This window comes from Myotis myotis, unplaced genomic scaffold, assembly GCF_014108235.1.
Source record: "Myotis myotis isolate mMyoMyo1 unplaced genomic scaffold, mMyoMyo1.p scaffold_m19_p_1, whole genome shotgun sequence".
In the NCBI taxonomy this organism is placed as follows: Eukaryota; Metazoa; Chordata; class Mammalia; order Chiroptera; family Vespertilionidae; genus Myotis; species Myotis myotis.
The window spans coordinates 119,295,872-119,312,472 of NW_023416313.1; the positions used below are offsets into that span (position 1 = coordinate 119,295,872).

Consider the following 16,601-nt stretch of genomic DNA (forward strand, 5'->3'; position numbering starts at 1 on the left):
GACCCAGGCTTCCAGCCCTCCCTGAGCACCACTCAAGGAGTGGCTGGGGCCTGGGCTCCGCTCAAGGAGTGGCTGGGCGTCTGGATCGCCGGGGGCAACCCAGGCTTCCAGCCAGCCCTGGCCTCCGCTCGAAGGAGCTGGAAAAAAAAAGGAGGGGTTGCAAGCAGCCGGAGCGGAGAAGCCAAATCTCACTGCTGCGGCCGGACCAAAAACCTGGATCCCGGGTGCCGGCGGAAGACTGGTGCCAGCAGCCAGGGGAAGGAAGGCCTATTGTGTGAATCTGTGCAATGGGCCACTAGTGTGTGTGTGTGTGTGTGTGTGTGTGTGTGTGTGTGTGTGTGTGTGTGTGTATTACATTAGGCATGCACTGTATATAAGAAAAGTTAAAATGGAATCATTTAGGGGTTTGGAATGGATTAATTCTATTTACATTATTTCTAATTGGAAGAAAGAATCCAGTTTTTGAACAAATCACTTCTCGAACAGTCTTTGGAAATTAATTAAGTTCGAGAAAGGAGGTTCCACTGTAGTCTAACTCAACTTTATTTCTGATTCTTTACTAAATACCTTAGTAAATACTTTAGTGTGCAGTAAATACTATATACTAAATAGTAAAGTGTTTGATGTATATTTTCGTATAGTAGTACTATCATATAGTAAACATGCTCAATACTTGATTATATTTGTCTTTAATCAATTAAGCATTCAACTCCCTCTACCACCACTGTAATTGCCACCTCCTACCTTTAAAAAAAATTATTGCAGTTCTTACCTGCTATTCTCCATCTCCCTTCTGAGACTATTGTACCTCTTCTACCAAACTGAATGATCAATATCTATGAATCAAGATAAATAGAAGTGTCAATCTGCATGAAGGACTGCCTTATATTCACACAAGCATGTTGTGGCTTATGACCCTTTGCTGGATTATTGGGCCAGTTATTTACATTTATGGCAAGTATATGCCTTCCATAAATCTAAATTTAGGAAGATCTTTATTTTTATTAATTTACTTTTTAGACATAGAGATATTCTTTATTTATTAATATTGATATATTTATTTCATTATTGATAGTATTACAGATGTATCCCATTTCCTACCCCCTCCGCCCACCCCCTACCCACCTCTCAGAACTTATTACCCTATTGTCTGTGTCCATGGTCTATACATATAAGTTCTTTGGTTATCTGTCCTCATCCTCCCATTCCATATTGAGGTATGTCAGTCTATTCCATCCCTCCATGCTACAGGTCTTATTTTGTTGGTCAGTTCATTTTGTTAGCAAGACCTTTAAATACCAGTGTGACAGTGGTCTGATTTATTTCAGTCATGTGAGCCATGAAGTGACAGAGGATTTTTCTCCTTGGGATCCAAGAACTGTTGTTGTGAAGCAAGATGGTGGAAGCTGCACACCAGCATTGCCCATACCTGAACTGGAAAGGGAAGAGGACAAAGAAGGCATTTCAGATCCTATAGACCTGAATCCTTGTAGTGCAATATATAGCAACTTAGGTAAGTGCAAATGCCATGTATGTAGTATTTAAGTAGTATTTAAATTTAGCCAAATTCTATATTTCCCTGGAGAGATGGTTTATATTGCTCCATGGAGCAAAAGTTGGACAATCAAATTATACATTCTAACTCACATCATAAAAATTCCTGCTCTTTACTTGGCAAGTATGAAACACCTGCTACTTTGTCTTCCAAATTACTGATTTGATCCTCTGCTTCATCTAATCTACTGTTGTACTCTTTTCTTTTCTTTTTATTGATTTCAGAGAGGAGGGAGAGAGAGAAACATCAATGATGAGAGAGAATCATTGATCAGTTGTCTCCTGCACAACCCCTACTGGGGATCATACCTGGGATCCTTCAGTCCACAGGCCAATGCTGTATCCAGTGAGCCAAACTGGCTAGGGCTCTACTGTTGTACTCTTCATTTCAGTTCTTATGTTCTTAATTAGAGGCCCAGTGCACAAAAATTTGTGCATTTGTGGGCGTCCCTCAGCCCGGCCTGTGCCCTCTCGCAGTCTGGACCCCTCGGGGGATGACCACCTACTGGCTGAGGCCCGCTCCCCGGAGGATTGGGCCTAAGCTGGCAGTCAGACATCCCTCTGGCAGCCTGGGAGCCCTCGGTAAATGTCCACTTGCCAGCGGGGAGCAGGCCTAAGCTGCAGTCGGACATCCTTAGCGCTGCTGAGGAGGCGGGAGAGGCGCCCACCACCATCGCTGTACTGGCAGCCGTCAGCCTGGTTTGTGGCTGAGCAGAGCTCCCCCTGTGGGAGCACACTGACCACCAGGGGGAAGCTCCTGCATTGAGCGTCTGCCCCCTGGTGGCAAGTGTGTGTCATAGTGACCAGTCATTCCCAGTCATTCTGCTGTTAGGGTCAATTTGCATATTACCCTTTTATTATATAGGATAGAGGCCTGGTGCATGGGTGGGAGCTGGCTGGTTTTCCCTGAAGGGTGTCCTGGATCAGCGTGGGGGTCCCTCTGGGGTGCCTGGCAGCCTGTGTGAGGGGCTGAGGGCCGTTTTCAGGCTGGCCACACCCTCTTAAGGGAGGGGGGTGCTGCTGGGGTGCCTGGTCAGTCTGGGTGCATGTCTGATGGCTGTTTGCAGGCTGGCCACAGCCCCTTCAGGGTGGGGGTCCCCGCTGGGGTGCGTGGCCAGCCTTGGTGAGGGGCTGATGGCTGTTTGCAGGCTAGCCACAGCCCCTTCAGGGTTGGGGTTCCTGCTGGGGTGCCTGGCCAATCTGGGTGAGGGGCTAATAGCTGTTTGTAGGCTGGCCAAGCCCCCGGCAGGGACCCCTCACCCTATGAGGGGATGGCCATCCTAGGTGAGGGGCTGATGGCTGTTTGCAGGCTGGCCACAGCCCCCAACCACCTAAGCTCCCAGTGGAGGCTGGCTGGAAGCAGGTATCTGGGATTTATTTATCTTCTATAATTGAAACTTTGTTGCCTTGAGCAGAGGCCACAGCCGGCCAGGGCAGAGGGGAAGCTTGGCTTCCTCCATTGCTGGAGCAACCATGCCTCCTGCTTGCTCCAGCTCATGGCTGCAGGCCCCTATCTTGGTTGGGTTAATTTGCATATAGTTGCTCAGATTGGCTGGTGGGCGTGGCTTGGGGTATAGCGGAGGTGCAGTCAATTTGCATGTTTCTCTTTTATTAGATTAGATTTCTGACTGGTTCTTTTTTATGATTTCTGTCTCTTTGTGTAAATTCTCACTGAAGTTCATCTATATTTCCCCTGTGTTCCTTGAGCATGTTTTAAAATATATATATTTTTATTGATTTCAGAGAATTGAGAGAACGAGAGAGAAATCAGTGATGAGAGGGAATTATTGATCGGCTGCTTCTTGAACACCCCACACTGAGGATCGAGCTCCCAACCTAGGCATGTGCCCTGACTGGGAATTGAACCATGACCTCCTGGTTCATAGGTCAACACTCAACCACTGAGCCATGCCGGCCAGGCCCCTGTTCATCTTTACTCCCACTTTTTTTTTTTTTTTTTTTTTATCTCTGTATCTAATAGATTGCTTCCCACCATTTCATTTAGTTCTTTTTCTGGAGTTTTGTCCTCTTCTTTCATTTGGGATATTTCTTTGTCTTATTTTGGCTGCCTCCCTGTGTTTGTTTCTATGTATTAAGTAGATCTGCTATGTCTCCTAATCTTGGCATGGTGGCCTTATATAGTTAGTAGGTGTCCAATGGGGACGAGTGGCATAGTCTTCCCGGTCCAGTAGTGTGTGTTCCTTGTGTCATTGTGTGTGCCCTTCTGTTGTAGTTGAGCTTTGATTGCTCTTAGCATGTCAGTAGGTAGGATTGCCCCTCAGGCTCAATGGCTATGAGAACTGGTTGCAACTGCAGCAGATAAGCTGTTGTGCAAGTGCTAACCCCACAGAGCAGGGTTTATTTTAGTGAGGTCCAATGCCTTTTGATTCCACCCTTTGGGTATGGCATTTATGGAGCTCATTGGGTAGTGTTCTGGTGTGGTATAAAGCCAGCCAACAGGTGTGTTGGTTCTGGGGCCTTTTAGGTAGGGCTCAGGCACAGCTCCAGATCAATTGCTACCAGTGCCTGGCCTGGAACCACCTAATGGGAGCTACAAGTAATCCTGTGGTTGGTAGTCACCAGTGATGGGCTTGGAGACATCTGGGAGAAGCTATGCTGTGGGGTCACTTAGCATGAGATACAGGGCACATCAAGGCCATGCACTGCTCATTTGGGGTTTGTGGACTTTGAGAGATTTTAGAAAAGTCTGCAGCATGGGCCAAGCCCAGCCACTTAGGAGGAACAGCCTCTGAAAGAGTTTTGGGCCCTTGCCTGTGTTAGGTAGGGCAAAGCCTAAGGGAGTCATCAGAGTGGGATACCTGAGGTTAGCCATTTAATGGAGATCTTAGATTTGGCACCCACCTGCATATTCAGGCTGGGACGGTGTGGGCTTAACAAAGGAATAATGGTGCCTGCCAGCCCTTCAGTCCTGTAGAGAGGTGCCTGTTCAACCCTCACCCTGAAGCCAGATAATTTAGTTCCTCCCTTGGTACTTTTGGAGTGCTGTCCTTTTACTGAAGCTGAAGGCGAGTGTTCATGAGTGAGTCTGTGCTCAGGCCCTTTAAGAGGATGCCTGGGTCTATAGCAACCCCCCTTCTCATCTGGACACAGTCTCTGCTGATTTTTACAGCCAGATGTTTTGGGGACTCCTCTTCCTGGCACTGGTGCTCTCCAGGCTGGGGAATCTGGTATGGGGCTGGGACCACCATGCAAGATATCCCTTCCAATTTTTCACCACTGCAGTAGGTGTGGGATCAACCTGTTTTATATTGCTACCCCTCCTACCAGTCTTGCTGAGGTTTCTTCTTTATATCTTTAGTCATAGGAGTTCTGTTTAGCTCCTCTTCAGGTGGTTCTCAAGGGTGGTTGTTCTATACGTTGTAATATTGATGTGGTCATGGGAGGAATGAGCACAGCGTTTCCTTAGTCTGCTACTTTGACTGGAAGTGCCTAGATGTGTATTTTAGAATATCTATTCTGCAGGCTGCCATGTGAAGATGGATTAGAGATGAAGTATTTGGTAGTAGGTAATATGAGGCTTAATTCAGGGGTTTCCTAATGACGGAATTATATAAGTCATGCCTCAGTTTTCTTTTTGTGCATCCACATTTCTCATCTTATTTATCTGGAGTATCACCTACTCACTTCAAACTCTGAAAGAAAACACCTGGAATTCTTCTATCTCCTGCATGGCCTTTGGCAGTGTACTGATTGTCAGTGTTAAATTTTAAGGGATGGATATACTTTAAAAAAATGTCATTACATTGCTGGCCTTGATGTTGGAATAATATCATTATAAATAGCAGTTTTAAAACAATCATTTTGAAGAATACATTACTATTTGTTCGTTTTTCAATAAATAATTATTGAGGAACTTCTGTGGGCCAGACATTATCCTAATGTAAAGTTAATTATTTAAACCAATGATTAAAGAATTGCACATTTTTAGATTATCTGGGTGTTAAAAAACACACAACTGAGATTGATAGCTTTGAACATTTGTTCTAGCATTTGTTATAATTTCTAAAAAATGTAATTATTTCTATTTAAAAAGAAGCCATAATCCTCATAGCTGCATTCACATTTAAAAATAGTTTTCCATATGCTGAAATTTGTTGGCAGAGTGCAGTATTCAAATTACACAGATAACCTATCCCAAATAAATAATGTCTGTTCTTAGAGAGGTTTTCACTAATGAGATCTTACAAACACTGAGTTTGTCAGCTGCTACACCATTGACATTCTTTAAAGTAATCTGTGTATCTCTTTATTTGAAGTTAAGCTCAAAGTGGTTTTTGGAGCTCACTTTTGTTTTAGTATTTGGCATGAAGTAATAAGTAATAATGTCCAGGTCTATTAGGACCCGTCCTTCCAAGCTGCTGATGCCTGCTGCCAGGAGATGATAAAGTGAGTGTTCGGTTGAGCCAGGGAGAGCCTACTCACTTGAAAAGGCTCGTGCACAGTGGTGGTGTAGGGCATCTATATTTAAAAACTCCAGTATTATTTTCCATTCAAACTGATCATCTCTTTTTTTGTCCTCTCTTTTCCTATTCTCATTTATATACTTGTCCCCAACCCTGGGGAAAAAATAGGGATGAAGATTGAAATTGCAATTTAAAAAGAAAGATATATTCCATTTGTTTTGGCTGTAATACTTTCATCCAGCAAACATTTTTCTTTTTTAAAATCCTCACCTGAGGATATGTCCCTGTCCCTCTCCCCCGCCCCTTCCCTATCCTCCTTCCCTCTCTTTCTAAAAATCAATAAACAATTTTTAAAAAGATTTTTTAAGATCATTCTGGATACCTATGGGATGATTGGAGTCAGGAAGACTGACGAAGAGCTCATGATATCCCTGCATTATTGGAATAAAGAGCTAATTGTACACAGTAGCATACTGCTCTTGTTTAAATGGGTCAATCCCTAGCACCCTAAGATTGTAATGACTGTCAGGTCTTAAAGCAAATATTTGCTGTGACTTGTCTCTAGTGTGTCTTCAGTGATAGTATCTTTCAGTAGTTCTCTATGATGTAGTTATTATTGTGAGTTGTTCAATATGTAATCATTTTTAAAATATTTATCTTTAAAAATAATATTTTTCTTATCTTTTTCTTTTACAGTCTTGTAAGTTTTAAGAGCCCCATATTAATTATTTTCCTTCTGAGGTGTTTTAGACACTCTCTTCTTTGAAGTAGTCATTAAATTATTCCCTTTTAGTCCAGTTTTCATCACTCACTTTTCAGAACATGATATAGGGCCTTATCTCTAAGTTCAGAGACATTTTTAAGCAGGGAGAAAGTAAAGAGATAGAATATGAAGGCTCAAAAAGAGAAGAAAGTAAGTAAGGTTTGAATGTTTGTCCCAAATAACTTTTTTAGTCTATAGTAAGGCAAATTTAGAACACAGTCTATTTTTTTCTTTTTAGAGAGCTGGTATGCCACAGAGTATGAGATGGTATAACAGGCCTGCTGAAAGTTGAGTTTGAGAGGAATGTACAGGATTAAAAGTTTAAAATGAAAACAGCTAAAAAACAGAGTTTTTAAAACATTGACCCAGATAATTGAAATTTAGTTAAGAGAACACATCTTTCTTTTTTTAAAATATATTTTATTGATTTTAGAGAGGAAGGGAGGGAGAGACAGAACATCAATGATGAGAGAGAATCATTGATTGGCTGAGTCCTGCATGCTCCCCACTGGGGATTTAGCCCACAAACCAGGCATATGCCCTTGGCCGGAATTGAACCTGGGACTCTTCAGTCCGCAGGCCAACACTCATTGAGCCAAACCAGCCAGGTCAAGAGAACACATCCTTCTTGGAGGAAAAAATAAATAAAAGCACAAAACACTTTTAGACTTGGGAAAATGGCTTTACCTATTTGCAGGGACTGTGGGATGCTCATGGTATCATTTGGAATGCAAAAGCTTCTGATTAGCATGTAGAAATCTCCTTGGATCCCAGAAGATCATATCCTGAGGTTTGGAAAGAGAAGCAACCATTAATTGTCTTTATTTCCTTGCTACCTTAGCTCTCCATTTTCATTTTGGGATAATGACCAGTTCTGTTTTCTGTCGGTCAGTCTGGCAGCCATTTACTGCATATTTGCTGTGTATTTCATTCCACACCAGGTTCTGAAAGAATGTTAAAAAGCAAACAAACACATATACGTTTTAGGTTAAAAATGCTATAATAGAATAAAACGTGTTAAGAGGAAGAAGTGATGGCTCCTAATTTGGAGTTGGGGAGTAGAGAGTAGAGAGGGCTTCAGTAGAGAAAGGGCCATTTGAGCTGGGCTTAGAAACTTTTACTAAGGCAGAGATGTAAAAATAAAAAATAGGGAGTATATTAAAAGAATAGGAAGTGTGTGATTTGTGTGGGAGGGTTAATGAGAAATAGTGGTAGGTAAGACTGAAAGCCTTGACCAACTTGCTGAGGAGTTTGGACTTTATTCTGTAGGTGGTGGAAAGTGAATGATCAGCCCTCTTCCACCTCTTCTGATATGTATTAAAGAGCTGCTGCTGGTGATAGACCTTAACCTTGTCTCACTTGCCAGTTCTGAGGTAATAAAAATAAAAGCACATTTGGAATCCTTCATTCCTTTCATATTTTTAGTTCATTCTAATTTGGAGAAGTGGGTAGAAAATGGTACCACATAAAGACTCTTCTAAGGTACACAGTGGAAGGAGGATGAATAGGTTCATATTTTTAGGCCTGTCTTCCTTCCTTCCTTCCTTCCTTCCTTCCTTCCTTCCTTCCTTCCTTCCTTCCTTCCTTCCTTCCTTCCTTCCTTCCTCCCTCCCTTCCTCCCTCCCTCCCTTCCTTCCTTCTTCCCTCCCTCCCTCCCTCCTTCCCTCCTTTCCTTCCTCCTCCCCTTCCTCCCTCCATCCCTCCCCCTTTCAGCCAGAACTTTGCTTGGTGTGCTGGGTATACAAATGAGAGAAAATCTTTGCCCTCAATGAGCAAACCTGTAGGGAATTCAGACAGAGACAGTCAAGTGTTTAGTATTCACAGGATATATCTGAGGTTGGAGGAAGGAGAGGTCAATTTTGGGGACTGGAATGAAAAACACTCCTCAGAGGCAGAACATTTGAAGATGAGAGGAGAGGGAAACCATTCCTGGAAGAGGGTCAATAATGAACACAGACACAGAAGCATGAAGTAGAAAAAAGTGCTGGAGAAACTGCAAACAGATTTTTAACTCTGACTTTAAGATGCAAGGGAAAGTGCTACAAGAGAAAGACAACCAGGAATAGGTAATGAAAGGCTTGCAAAGAAAATTCTGTCTTTGTGATCAAGTTCAAATTCTCAAGGACATTTTAAAAATTGATTTTAGAAAGAGGGGATGTGTGTGTATGTGTGGGGAGGGAGAGATTTGTTGTTCCACTTATTTATGTATTCATCGGTTGATTCTTGTACAGTGCCCTGACTGAGGATCGAACCGGCAACCCTGGTATATCGGTAGGACAGTCAAACCAACTGAGCTACCTAGCCAGGGCTAAGGACAATTTTTAAATTAGAGGAGTGCCATAATCAACTTTGGTGTTTAAAAAAAAAAAAAATCTCTCTAATGACTAGTTTGGTGAAGGAAGCAAAACTGCAAGATAGTGGTAACAGGAGATTGATACAGTAATCAGACAAAGGATGGTAAGGAGGCACTGGTGCAGTTCTCACTGCTTCTAACCTTTATTGCATTTCATCTCTGAAAGGTCTAGGTCAGCTACTGGAAAGTTTGTTATAAAGCATATTTCTGTCATCTTGTAAGTAAACTGTGGTTTTGACTTCTCACATAAGCTGTTTCAAAATAGGATTGGGGTGGCTCTGCGAGGGAGGGAGGCCTCAGCATCACAGGAAGAGTTAAACCCTTAGATCCTTGGTAATGTACAGAGGAATGGGAAGATGTGACTGAAAACTAAATTTATAGTAGTTTCTATGAACAGATTGTTGATTTTCTTTATTGAGATATAATTTATATACCATAAAATTTACCCATTTAGAGTGTGCAATTTACTGAGTTTTAGTATATTCACAGAATTCGCAAACCATTACCAGTATCTAATTCTAGAACATTTCATCACCATAAACCAGAACTCTCCATTTTTATTCTCCCCTTCCCCCACCCCCTGACAACTACTAACCTACTCTCTATCTCTGAATTTATATATTTCTGGACTTTGCATATAAGTGGAATCATATGATAAGTGGTCTTTTGAACTGCCTTCTCTCACTTACATAATGTTTACAAGTTTCATACTAGCTGTAGCATGTATCAGTATTTCATTTCTTTTATGGTTGAATAATACTCGATTATATAACTATACTATAATTTGTTTATCCATTCATCAGTTGCTCTACATTTGGGTTGTTTCCACTTTGGGGCTATTATGAATCATGCTGCTGTGAACATTTGTGTTTGCAGCTTTTCTCAACCTGTGGGTCGCGACCCCTTTGGCAGTCGAACGACCCTTTCACGGGGGTCGCCTAAGACCATCCTGCATATCAGATATTTACATTACATTTCATAACAGTAGCAACATTACAGTTATGAAGTAGCAATGAAAATAATTTTATGGTTGGGTCACAACATGGGGAACTGTATTTAAAGGGCCAGAAGGTTGAGAACCACTGGTTTAAGGTTTACATTCCCACTAACAATGTATGAGGATATGAATTTCTCCATATCCTCTCCAACACTTGTCCATCTTTTTATAACTACATCAGTTGATGTTAAGGTGGGGGTTTCATGGTTTTGGTTTGCTTTTACCTAATGAGTAATGATGAGCAACTTTGTCATGTGCTTACTGGCCATCTGTATATCTTCTGTGGAGGAATGTCTATGTAAATCCTTTACCCACTTTTAATGGAAAAAAATTTATTTATTTTTCTATTGTTTAAAGTATTACATATGTCTCCTTTTCCCCCGATTGATACCTCCCCTGCCACCCCTCAGGACAGGCCCCCACCGCCCCAGTGTCCATATCCATTGGTTATGCTAATATGCATGCATACAAGTCTTTTAGTTGATCTCTGATGCTGCCCCGCCCCCTCCCCGCCTTTTGTCTGAGGTTGGAAAGTTTGATCAGTGTTTCTTAATCTCTGGATCTATTTTTGTTCATCAGTTTATGTTGTTCATTATATCCCACATATGAGTGAGATCATGTGATAATTATCTTTCTCCGACTAGCTTATTTCATTTACAGTAATGCTCTCCAGATCCATCTATGCTGTTGAAAATGGTAACAGTTCCTTCTTTTTACAGCAGCATGGTATTCCATTGTGTAGATGTACCACAGGTTTTTAATCCACTCACCTGCTGATTGGCACTTAGGCTGTTTCCAAATCTTAGCTATTATAAATTGTGCTGCTATGAACATAGGGGTGCATACCATATATCCTTTCTGATTGGTGTTTCTGCTTTCTTGGGATATATTCCCAGAAGTGGGATTACTGGGTCGAATGGGAGTTCCATTTTTAATTTTTTGAGGAATCTTCATACTGTTTTCCCCTTTGGCTATACCAGTCTGCATTCCCACCAGCAGTGTACCAGGGTTCCTTTTTTCTCCACATCCTTACCAGCACTTGTCGTTTGTTGAGTGTTGATGATAGCCATTCTGACAGGTGTGAGATGGTACCTCATTGTCTTTTTAATTTGCATCTCTCAGATAATTAGTGACTTTGACCATGCTTTCATATGTCTCTCCACCTTCTGTATGTCCTCTTTCAAAAAGTATCTATTTAGGTTCCTTGCCCATTGCTTGATTTGGATTATTTATCTTCCTTTTGTTAAGTTGTATGAGTTCCCTGTAAATTTTGGAGATTAAACGCCTATCGGATATAGTAACATTGGCAAATATGTTCTCCCATGCAGTGGGCTTTCTTGTTGTTTTCTTGATGCTTTCTTTTGTTGTGCAGAAGCTTTTTATTTTGATGTAGTCCCATTTGTTTATTTTCTCCTTAGTTTCCAGTGTCTTAGGAGCTATATAAGAAAAGATATTGCTATGACATATGTCTGATATTTTGCTACCTATGAAGTCTTTGAAGATTTTTATGATTTCCCATCTTATGTTTAAGTCCTTTATCCATTTTGAGTTTATTTTTGTGTATCGTGTAAGTTGATGTTTCATTTCTTCCATGTATCTGTCTCATTTTCCCAACAACCATTCAATAAAAGAGAATGTCTTGACTCCATTGTATGCTCTTGCCTCCTTTATCAAATGTTAATTGAACATAATGGCTAGGGTCGACTTCTGGGTTCTCTGTTCTGTTCCATTGATCTGTATGTCTGTTCTTGTGCCAGTACTAGGCAGTTTTGAGAACAGTGGCTTTGTAATATAGCTTGATATCTGTTATTGAGATCCTTCCCACTTTGTTCTTCTTTCTCAGGATTGCCGTGGCTATACTGGGTCTTTTCTTATTCCATATGAATTTTTGGAGTGTTTGTTCTAGGTCTGTGAAATATGCCTTTGGTATTTTAATGGGGATTGCTTGAATCTATAGATTGCTTTGGGTAGTATGGACATTTTAATGATGTTGATTCTACCAATCCATGAACATGATATATTCTTCCATTTCTTTATGTCTTCCTCTATCTCTTTTTTCAATGTCTTATAGTTTTCCAGGTACAGGTCTTTTATCTCCTTAGTTAAGTTTATTCCTAGGTATCTTAATTTTTTAAAAAATTAAATCTTTCTGATTCAGATTATTACAGTTGTTCCTCTTTTTTTCCCCCATAGCTCTCTTCCACCTGGTTCCCACCCCAACCTTTGCCCTTCCCCACCCCCCACTGTCCTCATCCATAGGTGCACGATTTTTGTCCAGTCTCTTCCCGCACCCCCCACACCCCTTTCCCCCCGAGAATTGTCAGTCCACTCTCTTTCTATGCCCCTGATTCTATATTCACCAGTTTATTCTGTTCATCAGAATTTTCATTCACTTGAGTTTTAGATTCACTTGTTGATAGATATGTATTTGTTGTTCATAATTTTTATCTTTACCTTTTTCTTCTCCCTCCTCCTCTTAAAGAATACTTTTCATCATTTCATATAATACTGTTTTGGTGGTGATGAACTCCTTTAGCTTTTCCTTATCTGTGAAGCTTTTTATCTGACCCTCAATTCTGAATGATAGCTTTTCTGGATAAAGTAATCTTGGTTGTAGGTTCTTGTTCTTCATCATTTTCAATATTTCTTGCCACTCCCTTCTGGCCTGCAAAGTTTCCGTTGAGAAATCAGCTGACAGTCGTATGGGTACTCCCTTGTAGGTAACTAACTGTTTTTCTCTTGCTGCTTTTAAGATTGTCTCTTTGTCTTTTACTCTTGGCATTTTAATTATAATGTGTCTTCGTGTGGTCCTCTTTGGATTCCTTTTGTTTGGGGTTCTCTGCGCTTCCTGGACTTGTAAGTCTATTTCTTTCACCAGGTAGGGGAAGTTTTCTGTCATTATTTTTGTTTTTCCGGTTGGGTGATTTTTGCTTCTTCGTATTTCACATCTTTGACTTGATTCTTGGGATCCTCTAGTCTGCTGTTGGACCTCTGTATAATATTATTTATTTCAGTCACTGTATGCTTAATTTCTAGTTGGTCCTTTTTCATAACCTCGAGGGTCTCACTAGATTTATTGAAGGTCTCACGAAATTTATCGGCGGTCCCTAGAAAATTCTTGAAAAACCTTATAACCGTGGTTTTGAACTCTATATCCAGTAGTTTGCTTTCCTCCATTTCTGTCATTTGTGACCTGTTTCTTTGTCTCTGCATTTTGGCTGCTTCCCTGTGTTGATAGGGTGGCTTTGTGTGCTAGGTGTCCTATAGGGCCCAGTGGCTCAGCCTCCCCAATTATCTGAGGTGGACACTCTTGGTGCAACCCTCTGTGGACTGTGTGCACAGTCTTATTGTAGTTAAGCCTTGATTGTAGTTGGTATCACTGGGAGGAATTGACGTCCAGGCCAATTGGCTGTGAGAATCAGCTGTGTCTATGGTGGGAGAACTTCTGTGCTGGAGACACCTTAATGGACAAGACTTGCTTCAGTGGTGCTTTGGTGCTCACTGAGTCTGCCCCCTGAGTATGTCCCTTATGGATCTGAGGAGCTGTAATCTGGATGGTCCCACTCTGACCACTGGGTACATTGGTTCTTGGATCTCGAAGGAGGTGCTAATTTAGTCTCTGCCTGAGGCTACCCAGCAGAAGCTATGGAGAGATCTACAGATTCCTCTTCCTTGTTTGGGGTTTGGAGGTGCCCAGATGAGGCCCAGCTGTGAAGCAGTGCAAGCTGCTGTGGGGCCTTGGGCCTCCTTTTGGATGTTCTGGGTCTCTCTGACACAGTTGAAGTTTGTTAGGTAATTTTAGATTGCAAAGGGTCAGGCCATTCATATGCAAAAGCCTCTGCACACAGCTTGGGTGGGGCGGGGTCTCAAGGAATCAACAGGGTGGAGCAAACAGCTATGGCTGATCTCAGCCCTGCCCTAAGAGGCCCCAGGTCTCAGTGTCCAGTGGTAATCGCTGCAAGCACCTCTGAGAGAAAGCTGCCCTCGAGTTCCACCCAATGCCAGACAGTCCAGTTTCTCCCCATATGAGTCTGGGTCCCCAGAGACTCGCCCAGAACTGGAGTTCAGAGCAATTGGGAGCTTGTGCCTCCCTCCCGATCGAAAAAGACAACCACATCCTCAGTTGCCAGCCCTTTCTGCGTGCGCCTCCATACCTCTGCACTTTACTTCCGCACCTCCTCTGAGTCTCAGTGTGCTTTTCTCTTTCCTTCTAGTTGTAGAATTTCCACTCAGCCAGCCTTCCTGTGGTTCTAGGTGATATCCATTTTGTCTTTTAGTTGTATTTTTGAAGTGGTTGTGCAAGGCAGCAATTTCAGGTGTTTACCTGTGCCGCCATCTTGGTTTCTCCTTAATTTTTTTGTTGCAATGGAAAATGGGATCGTTTTTTAGTTTCTTTTTCTGTGAGTTCATTATTGGTGTATAAAAAAAGCCATAGACTTCCGGGTGTTATTTTTATGCTGCTACACTGCCAAATTAATTTATTAATTCTAGAAGTTTTTTAATGTCGTCTTTAGGGTTTTCTATGTACAATATCATCTCTTCTGTGAATAATGACAGTTTTACTTCTTCTATTCCCATTTGGATGCCTTATATTTCTCCTTCTTGTCTGATCGCTATGGCTAGCACTTCCAGTACTATGTTGATCAGGAGTGGTGAAAGTGGGCATCCCTGTCTTGTTCCTGGTCTTACGGGAAATGGTTTTAGTTTTTGCCCATTGAATATGATGTTGGCTGTAGGTTTGTCATATAAGGCTTTCATTATGTTCAGGTATGATCCCTCTATTCCCACTTTGTTGAGAGTTTTTATCAAGAAAGGGTGTTGGACTTTGTCAAATGCTTTTTCTGCATCCATTGATATGCTTATGTGATTTTTGTCTCTCAGTTGGTTTATGTGATACATCACTTCTGTTGATTTGTGGATATCGTACCATCCTTGCATCCCCAGAATAAATCCCACTTGGTCATGGTGTTTGATCTTTCTAATGTAATGCTGGATCCAATTTGCTAGAATTTTGTTGAGGATTTTAGCATCTATGTTCACCAGGGATATTGCCTGTAGTTCTCTTTCTTACTTTCTAGTGTCTTTATCGGGTTTTGAGATTGGGATAATGCTGGCTTCATCGAAAGAGCTTGGAAGTGTGCCTTCCTCTTAAAATTTTTGGAATAGTCTGAGGAGGATAGATTTTAATTCTTCTTTGAATGTATGGTAGACTCCCTTGTGCAGCTCTCCAGTCCAGGTCTTTTGTTTACTGGAAGATTTTTGATTACTGTTTCAATTTCATCACTACTTATTGGCCTATTCAGGTTTTTTTATTCTTCCTGATTGAGTTTTGGAAGCTTGTATTTTTTTCTAAGAATATATCCATTTGGTCTAGGTTGTGTAGCTTGTTGGACTAGACTTGTTCATAGTATTTTTTTACAGTCCTTTGAATTTCTGTGGGGTCAGTTGTTACTTCACCTCTTTCATTTCTGATTTTGTTTATTTGGGTCCTATCTGTTTGTTTCTTGGTGAGCTTGGCAAGAGGTTCATCAATCTTATTTTAAACTTTCAAAAAAACAGCTCTTGGTTATATTGATCTTTTGTATTTGTTTTTGTTGTTGTTGTTATAGTTGTTTTTTTGTTTGTTTGTTTGTTTGTTTTTTATCTCTATGTCATTTATTTTCTTCCTTCTGCTTTACTCTGGGCTTTTCTTGTTCTCTAATTCTTTAAGTTGTAGGGTTAGATAATTACCATTTTTTCTTTTTTTTTGAGGAAGGCCTGTAGAGCTATTACTTCCCTCTCAGGACTGCTTTCACTGTGTCCCATAGATTTTGGATTGTTGTGTGTTTTCATCGTTGTTTGTTACCAGGATGCTTTTTATTTCTTCTTTGATCTATTTGGTAATCCAATCATTGTTTCATAGCATGCTATTCAGCTTCTAAGTGTTTGATTTTTTTTAATTGTTTTTATTGTAGGTTATTTCTAATTTTAATCCATTGTGATCTGAGAAGATGCTTGATATCATTTATATCTCCTTGAATTTGAAGAGACTTTCCTGTGGTCCCAATATGTGGTCTATCTTGAAAATGTCCCATGTGCACTTGAGAAGAATGTTTATTCTTGTAACTTTGGGGTGAAATGTTCTGAAGATGTCAATTAAGTCCATCTGGTCTAGTGAGTCATTTAGGATTGATGTTTCTTTGCTGATTTTTTGTTTAGAGGATTTATTCAGTGGTGTCAATGGGGTATGAAAATCCCCTACTCTGACTGTATTGCTGTCAATCTCTCCCTTGATATCTTCCAGAAGTTTTTTTTATGTATTTGGGTGCTCCTATATTGGGTGCATATTTTTACCAGAGTTATATCCTCTTGTTGAATTGCTCCCTTTAGTATTATGAAGTGGCCTTCCTTATCTCTTATTTTTCCCTTCACTTTGAGATCTATTTTGTCAGATATAAGTATTGCTACAAAAGCTTTTTTTTTTCATTTCCATTCGCTTGCAAAAATTTTTTCCATCCCTTCACTATCAGT

General features: G+C 41.0%; 1 protein-coding gene across 4 annotated transcripts in view; it reads left to right on the forward strand.

Moving 5' to 3' along the window:
• The window catches only part of PEAK1 (pseudopodium enriched atypical kinase 1), a 180,483-nt gene that overhangs the window by 110,100 nt on the left and 53,782 nt on the right, over window positions 1-16,601 (forward strand). For 3 of the 4 annotated variants that reach the window (XM_036349813.1, XM_036349805.1, XM_036349822.1), the window contains exon 3: window positions 1,329-1,513. The exons of the other annotated variant lie outside the window; for it this stretch is intronic. In XM_036349813.1, coding sequence (XP_036205706.1) covers window positions 1,329-1,513 — 185 coding nt within the window. The remainder of the gene's footprint in view (window positions 1-1,328; window positions 1,514-16,601) is intronic. 4 annotated transcript variants of the gene reach the window in all.